The sequence below is a fragment of the Phalaenopsis equestris genome, unplaced genomic scaffold (assembly GCF_001263595.1).
Source record: "Phalaenopsis equestris unplaced genomic scaffold, ASM126359v1 Scaffold000002, whole genome shotgun sequence".
NCBI lineage: Eukaryota > Viridiplantae > Streptophyta > Magnoliopsida > Asparagales > Orchidaceae > Phalaenopsis > Phalaenopsis equestris.
The window spans coordinates 71,703,306-71,712,440 of record NW_018164444.1 but is presented as its reverse complement, the minus strand read 5'-3'; the positions used below and the strand labels follow the sequence as shown (position 1 = coordinate 71,712,440).

At 32.8% G+C, this 9,135-nt stretch overlaps 1 protein-coding gene across 1 annotated transcript in view; it reads right to left on the bottom strand.

Moving 5' to 3' along the window:
* Positions 1-3,731: 3,731 nt before the first annotated feature.
* Positions 3,732-9,135, bottom strand: part of LOC110023738 — a 30,780-nt gene continuing 25,376 nt past the window's right edge. The window contains exon 28 of the mRNA XM_020723299.1: positions 3,732-4,037. Within this exon, the coding sequence (XP_020578958.1) occupies positions 3,924-4,037 (114 nt within the window). The 3' untranslated portion in view covers positions 3,732-3,923. The remainder of the gene's footprint in view (positions 4,038-9,135) is intronic.

Below are 9,135 nucleotides of genomic sequence, written 5' to 3'. Positions count from 1 at the left end.
AGCTCATAAGGTTTATTGATCCTTACTTATTTTGTGCCCTTGAAAAGCCTTATTAAATTATACGGCTGTATTTAGGTATACATTTAGTTTCACTGTTCTCTTGGTTCTTTGATTAGTGACTATAACAAGTTAATGAAGATTCTTGGTTTCCTATGAATGTTAAAATATTCATTTCTTATTGCAATTTACAGCTCAATTTAAAAGTTCATCGAGCATGAACGCAATATGATTAATAACATAATTTTTCTTGATCTGGGGGCACTTCGGCTATACTTGTGAAGAATTAGGCTATCTTATGCTCATCTTTGATTTAGGACAAACCATTGCCTGTGGGCACTCTATGCTACACTTGGAGGGAGTAGACTCTTAAGCTTCCAGTTGCATATGATCAGTTTGTTTTCGGGTTTCTTGGCTCCCTTGCAAGGAGTTTATTTATGAATACTTGATATGTTGAAACCTGATGGTCTTGCATCCAATTATGATAGAGGTTAATTGTTCGAGCTGTTTTACGACGAGAACTGGTAGTTTTCCAAAAGAGTTGGATTTAAGTTTGAAAAGATAAAGGTAACAAGTGTTGGAGTTGAGACTTTCCTATTCTTGATAATGTTTTTGTTAGAGAATAAATGTCGCATCATGCTTGTCATGTTCTCATGTGTATGTGCTCTAAATGTCTATTGTTACACTAATATGATGTCCAAAGAAATGAAAGTTAATATTAAAAAATAACATTAATTATGGTGGTTAACAAACTTTAAGAGTGCTCCCTTATGAGTCATAAAAAGGTATTTCATGGGAACCGTAAGTTTCCATTTTGAAGCAGAGAGACTCCTTGCTGTGATTTTGAAAATTTTCAGTTCCGATGTTCCATTGTGGATAAGGCTGTCGTTGAAGTGATGAAATTCACAAGGTCGTGCCTTCAAGTCAGACTTCATCAACAGAGACTAAAGAATCTTATGTTTATAGATGAGGAATCATAGAAGAGGACCAAATGTTCTATGAAGTGTAACGCCACAGAGTAAGTTGCTTCTTGCAATCCTCTTGTAAAGACCTTGAAAGTGCTAGATCCATATGTGGGTAAAGTTGACAAGGCTGTCTTAGATGGTGCTTTGCTCCTAGCCTCACATTCAGCTGGTGACTACTGATGTCAATGTAGTTTTTAAACTCATTTAACGTCCATCCGAATACATTGTTATGACCTTTCAGGCTGACCATTAACTAGTTTTGATGATTTCTGCTGAAATCGAAGCTGATCTGGAAGGTTCTACCCACTTCATCTTAAGAAATAGGTACTAGTTCTATAATCTCATTGGCTTTGAGGCCACTGCCTTTATTATTGTTGAGCTAAACATGGTATTTTTCTACATTCACCACAGATCGTAGATAACAAGTCTAGAATTGGATTATATTAGAGACAACTTGTCCTCCTACTGGAAACTTTACAACAATATGACAAGTGGATGTCACTGTCTGAAAAATTCTATATGATAGGAGCTTCCATGATGATGAAGTTAGCTGACATTGTGTATTGGTGTTCTCCTTCTACCCATGTCTCAAGCAATGTGATTATTCCGTAGATCTTTTTTCTTCATCGAGGAACCCGTAGAATGGACCTGAGATGGGATCAAGTCGATTAACGGCTATGCCAATTTACTGAAACACTCCTTTCAACAGAAAGTTGGCAGAGCTACTTGTGTCCACATGGATACTTTTGATTCGGTAATCCACGATCACCGTAGTGACCATGATAACATCATTGAAGGGGTTCCGGCCAGCAGACAGATCGATGTCAATTAAAGTGATGAAAGGATGTAATGGTGTTACACACTTCACTAGGGAGGTTGAGTGGACCTCTCTTGTTATTAATAACTTCAAGCTGGACCTTCGCGAAGTTTCAAATCCGTCTCCTCCGAAGATGGCTAGTATGATGCCGGTGATGTGCACTAGTCTTGCCAGAGCGGGCTCATATAAAATGTACCCTTCTCTTTCTAAGATTATATCAATGAAGCTGAAAATATTTCTTGCTATGCTTTGTATGGAGCTAGCATGATGGTGATAATGACAATAAATAAAACATAATTTGAGCTAGCATTTTATTTTATTTTATACATTTTACTACCCATATTAATTTTATCATGTGTGATATGTCTAAAAAGACACTAAAACCAATAAGAACTATTTTGAAGTCAAACTCTATGCTTCATTTTGTATTGTTTAAAATAATGCAACTAGGGCTGTCAAAATGGCTCGTTGTTCGCGAACAACTCGTGTAACGATAAGCTTAACGAGTCGAACACGAACAAATTCTTATGCTCGAAATTTAAACTAGTTGAACACGAACAAATATTTGTTCGCTCGTGTTTTGCTCGAATTAGCTCGAAAAAAAATAAATAAATAATATAAATATAAAAGTATTCAATATTCCGAGATATTATTGGTGTAATTCCTCCGCTCTGGTTTTATTGGTGTTATTCCACCGTGTAACACCGATAGTACCAGTAAGATCGTGTAATAACACTGAGTAACACTCGTTGTGTTATTGATATTATTCCGCCGTCCGCGTTATTATTGATGTTATTCCACGATATTATTCAAAAAAACCAGAATAACATCTCTAACACCACAGAACAACACCCGAGTAACACCTGTAATAACACCCGCACCATTTGGGTATTACTCATGTATTACTACGGGTGTTTCTCAGGTGTTATCGAGTTATTCTGCCATTCGCAATATTATTGACGCGATTCTGCGACAAGTTATATTTTACCGAGCCTATTCAAGCAAAACACGAACCAAACACGAACAAGAATATGTTATTCGAGCCGAACACGAACACATTGTTCACGAACCATTCGAGCACTTGCTCAAGCTCGGCTGGTTTACAACCTAAACTGCAACCATGTTCTAAAAGATTTTTTACTTTTTTTAGACGACCATTCTTTAATTTGCAAATGTGAAAAAGAAGTATTCTTTCTATCAGAAATCAAAATTGCAAATTTATAATGGATTATTTACATACATACCACCTAATTCTTATGTATTTACAGAGATGACACTTGAAATTTCTACTTTTATACCACCAGTCTTTTACATCACATCTAAAATATCAACATTATTTACATCAAAAAATGTAAAATACAGCTTTTCATGCATACATAAGGTAACATATAAAAATTAAAGTCCAGATATTAGACATATAAATATGTAAGAACTGAGTAGTTGGTATGTAAATGTTCCATTTATAAAGAAACTGCATAAAATCCTATACTGAAGCAAATGGCTACCGTAAAGCAAATGGCATGAGACTCGGCACTTCCTGGTTAACCAGAACAAAGCAACTTTCCAATGAACCACCTAGTAGAAAAAGTACTTATTTAGAAAACTGGTCGACTATCAAAAAATACATTATTAACTACTTTTTATAAGCTCCTATATTTAAGAAAATAAATATGAACCAACCTTTGCTAGTTCATATTCATATTTATAGCCTTATACGAGTATACACATGCATCACCTGTCTCTATAATTGTACACAATAATCGAGAGATTATATTCATTTGCAGCTCTTATTTATCAAACAAGTTAATAAATAAAAACCTAAATAAATAATCAACTCATTTATTAAAAATCAAAAATTGATTGTGACACAAGTAAATGCAAAAAAAAAAAAAAAAAAAAAAAAAAAAAGGAAAAAAAAAAAAAAAAACTTTTATGTTGTTAAAGCATATGCTCAAATATAGCATGTTAAACACTGAATAGAACAATTGCTTGATGATCTTCCAAGCATAAGATTTACAATAAATAAACTGAAAATGAGTGCTATTACCTATATAAATTAATCAGGGAACTCTCTGACCCGAAAGGATAAAAAAAGGAAGAAAAAAGAAAAAAAGAAAAGAAATTCTATATACAAAATGATGATGCTACATGAAATAACTTAGAGAGCTCTTCCTCCTTGATCCACCTTCCCCATAAAGTTCATTCCATTGAACAAGCTCGTTCATATTGGTAGATTCATATGAGACGCTGGCACAAACCTGTAAGGGGAGATTATGGATTAATAGAAAATTAATTATGGGAGTAAAAGGAATTAGTAACTGGGGCAGCAGCTCTGTTTCAACTTTGTTTATTTGGTAATCAGATTCTAACTACATGGTTAGAGGAATTTACATATATACCGCCCCGATTCTTATGTATTTACATATCTGTCACCTAAACTAGACATTTTTTATGTTTACACCACCCAAATGTTTCATATCACACGAAAAAATGCCACTATTTTAACCTTTAAGCATAGATAAGGTGCAAATATGCAAAAATTGAAACATAGGTGTTTGGATATGTATATAGATAAAAATTGTGTGATATGTATGTAAATCTTCCTTACATTAATTATACTAAATTGTAACTGGACATTGATATCATTCATTGATTAAAAACAATTGTAAGCCAAGTCAATTCTATTTAGCTGTAATTAGGTGTTGCTAATTGCACAACAATTATCAGATTGGAGATAATTGTGACATTTTTGGATTGGGTGGAGTCGTCAATAGAAATAGGAAAAAAAGGCATCCAAAATGCGAGGACATTAAAAATTGGCGGATAGAATATCATATAATAACAACAAGAAGCATTTATCTCACTAAGTGGGATCGGCAAATCAAAGATCATGATAAACAATAATATGATATAGCATTTATCATTTCAACTAGCAAAATTTTCATGATATGCTAGAGCAATAAGTATAATTTCTAATCTAACGCAAAGAGGTTAAGACTCACCGAAAAGATGTGAAGTTTATAAAATAAATCTTTCTTAGGCATTTATTATTAATATAGAATGAACATAAGGGTCCTGGACATGACCCATAAAGGTAGCATGACATAATTGCACAAGGTAGAACATTATATGCCATGGATATATATTTATGCTTTCTAAATTAATAGTATGAGATAAATAATTGCTATTATTCTCTCTTAAAAAAATATTATATGATGAAATCTAATATTATAAAACAAATTTTAGTGATAAAATAAAAACAAACATAATTAATAATAAAAAAATAAACTTTTTAGCTAATGAGCAATTAATAACATTTTTATTTGTCACTTCTTTGACAAATATTATTATTACTTTCAAAATATATAAAAAATATTTAAAAAGTATATACCCAATGTCATCCTCAAAACAATCAAACCAAATATGACTACACTAGCATTACTAATGGAGTTAACACACACCATGCAAGGGCCATCATTAGCACTAATGCTAACGCCATATTCAATGAAGTCTTCAACTTCATCTAAAAAAACACAATTTTCGAAGATTTCAAAGATGACTCATCAAGAGAAAGATTAGCAATTTCAAGTATTCCACTATTATCCATTGGGGTTAATGTATCTCTACTAATATCCTTTAACTTAGCTGTAATTAAGTAGATTTTGAGCTTCTATGAGATTGAAGATGCAGATTGTAGGTTCACAAAATTCGTGCCCCAACTTCCGCGATATGTGAATATTTTTTTTTTGAATTCAAGTTAAATATTTTTGAAAACAAATAAGATTTTAGACAAGACATTATCTAGTGATTTCACTCTTATTTTGCAAGCACTTGAAGATCTAGGATTGCACAAGCCCCTTAAGTTAATTATATTCAATGTATAATAGCAACAATTACAGTTTAAATTACATATTATAAAATTAAAACCGTGACCTAAGAGTGAATGGTGGAAAAAATAATGACAAACCCAACCAAGATACAATGATTTCATCATTCAAAGTTGTTATGGTCAAATGAGGTAGTTGACCCAATTTGGCCAAAAAAATTTTTGCTAATAGCAACGAGCTACGTTATTCAAGGAAATCTATGTTTGTCAAAAATGATAAATTTAAAAATCGTTGTTAATAGCAATGAGCAATGTTATTTGAGGAAATCTTATAAACCTTGGGGTGGATGTTTGTCAAAAATAATAAATCTAAATCAATATTGATTGATAGAAAAATTTATATCAATCACATGTACCCTTATGATTCATAGCTTAAAGGGTACGAGTAATTAGGAACATACACGCTACAGCTATGACTGCAATTTAATGGTGCCATTTAGAGGCAAACACTCGATAGAAGATATATGATCATAACTGCTACTTTTTTTAGAGCAATTGAGCCAAAAGCACATTTATAATTCACAATTTCAGGGCTACAAGTCATTGCAAAACTTATGAGTTACGATCATGTCTGTTATTTAATGTTGTCATGTGAAGGCAACCACACAGTCAAAATGCTCTTGTTATAACCGTTACTTTTGTGGAGTCATTGAGCGTAACCATGCCGATAGAATTTAGGCTACATCCTTACTAACAAAGATCACTTTTGAGTGTGAATATAATAATATATACAATGTAAAATTTACTCTTTGTAATTTGAGATTGATTATAAATAAATCATAATTAACAGCTGTTGTGAAAGATGGATAAGATTGCTCGAAAATTTAGGTCATAAAATTTTAGATGAATATTTTGATATGTTGATATGAAAATTTTGATTTAAACTTCATTTAAAAAATTGACACCGGTAAACACGGTCATCATAAGGAATTGATACTTGAAATGCTTGTATTTTGTAATTAATTTGAAATTCGTTAGTTTAATATCATTAAAAATATCAATATCATAACTCTAATCCTTATAAGAACGAGGATGAGAGATTATGTGCAACATACAACCATGTTTAATTGATAAGACTGGCCGCTAAAAAACAACCATAATTTAATTATCTTGAGATAGTGAACGTAATTTTAAAAGTGTAAAAAATTCAAAAAGAAGATTTGTATGTTTCTCATAGAGCAATTTGAATAAAAATTTATGTTAAAATGCACAATATTCCCAGACGCTCAAGCTTAAGCACTTTTTGGATAATTAAGATAACATCGTTTTCAAAACATTTGCATATTTTTCAAAAATATGTACTTAAATTGCAAACTAGTTCATAAAATATGAACGAAAATTTAAATAACTCTAATTGTTTACCCTTCAAACTTCAAGTTTTGAATTTTCAAGGATTCAGTAAAAATGGTGCTAATGTTTGTGAACAAATTATTGTTGTTGGCCAATTTCATTCCTATTTAACTTTCATTCTTGTAATAGTATTATTATTTTCATTTTTAACGTAAAATGTATAATATTTAAATTATTTATTTTGACATATTTTTATTTGCCATTATTTTATGTCGCATTAACGTCAATTGTCCAATTTAAGCATTAATTTTTAGTTCTTTGTAAGTCCAAATCACCGAAAATTTCAGTACTCTCTCAATGTCTCCTCAACATAAGGGGCATCAAGGCAAGAACTGGACTTCTCACCATGCTTAAAAAAACGTGATGGTAAGTGTTAGGAGACACCCATGACGATAGGGGTCCTCTAACCCACGTCGCCTAATAAAGCGTTTATAGGCCTTAATTCTGCATGAAAAAAGATGAACACAAATTGCTCGCCACATTAGAACAAAACAATGAGTATTTATTTAACAAATTTTTTTGTCAAATTGGAACAACCTGAATGGGCACTTAAAATTTTCCTACATTTTAAAACTTTGTGCATGAAGCGACAACAATGATGAGGTGACAATGAATTTTGCAAATTCAAATGAAATTAAATATATTTTTAACTCTTTAATTTTTTCCTTTTGAATAATATAATATATAGATGCATATATTTATACAAAAATGTAGATAAGATGATATAGATAATGCATGAGGTGATCAGAGTTGGTAAGTGTAAGTATAGATAATGAAAGAAGTGATAATGCATGAGGTGATCAGAGTTGGTAAGTGTAATAGAACGAAAGAAGTGGCGAGTAGGGGCTTGAGGATAAAAGAGGAAATAAGCGAGCAAATTGAAAAAGATAAGTACATCAATGAGGCAAAAAAAGTGGATGTTTGGGGTGTGATACAGGGATTCATGGACGAGTTGTGCAAAATCAAGGAGGGAGACCTGTGAGGGTTTCCAGAACTAGGATATGGCTAGAAGACGAGTAGTGGGCAGATATGAATTTTTCACTTCGTGGCAAAGAGGAAGAATGGGGAAAACGGTGTGCCCGGACACAAACTTAGATTGACAAGAGCTTTTAAATGAGAATAGGAAGCAAACAAAGAGGGGGTGTTTTATTGACTGCTCTAGACCATATAAGATGAAGAGGGGAGAAATACAATGCGAGTTTGGGTGTATCTGGGAGCTTGGGATGATCGAGAAGAGAGGGCTTCGACATTAGTAATTCATACGAGGAGGAGTGGAGAAGGCTTCGTGAATCAATGGGATGATGGGATTGGCATACAGGATTGAGTATAGCATAATTATGCAAGGAATGACATTAATAATAACAATCTTTATTTAGCTAATTTTAAACTTAATTTTAATTTAATTTCTATTTACTCACATATTTAGCATTATACTTTTATCTTTATTCGCAAAATTCATCGTACACATCTCTCAAAATTTGTATCATCAACCTCAAACTTAGGTTAGCTTTGCATTTCACATTCGTCCAGAGATTAAGATAATATGAGTATTTATTTAAGACATTTTCAACATTTTGAAAATGTCACCACCAACTTTGCGAATGAAGAATATTTAGTAGATTTCAATGACAATCGAGCCAAATTCAAGTCCTATTCAAGCATGTCTCATCAATGACATTTGTCTTCACTGAGTGGCATAGCGTGGGCATTTTCGATGCTTCAAACGAGTCAAGGTGATTCTTTTTATGGATGAGAAAAATTTAATTGGATTCTACAGTGAATAAAAAAATTTGGACTTGATTCATTTATTTATTACATTCGCCGACCATATTCCTTGGCGTGTCTACTCAATTTGAGTAAAAGAATAAAAATAAAGACAAACAAAGTTTTAACTTTTCCAAATTGTAGAGTGATCTTGCTCGTTTCAAGTACAACAACAACAAAGCCTTAGAGTCCGTTTGGGGCAGCTTGTGCGTTTCAGGATAAGCTGTTTATCCTGAAACTCAGCCCGCGGGCCGGCCGCAGGGGTCGACCCGCGGCCTGTGTTTCGTGTAAAAACCTAAACGCAGTTTCGGATAAGCTGGCGAAACGCGCGAACCAAACGGTACGGGGGGGACGGT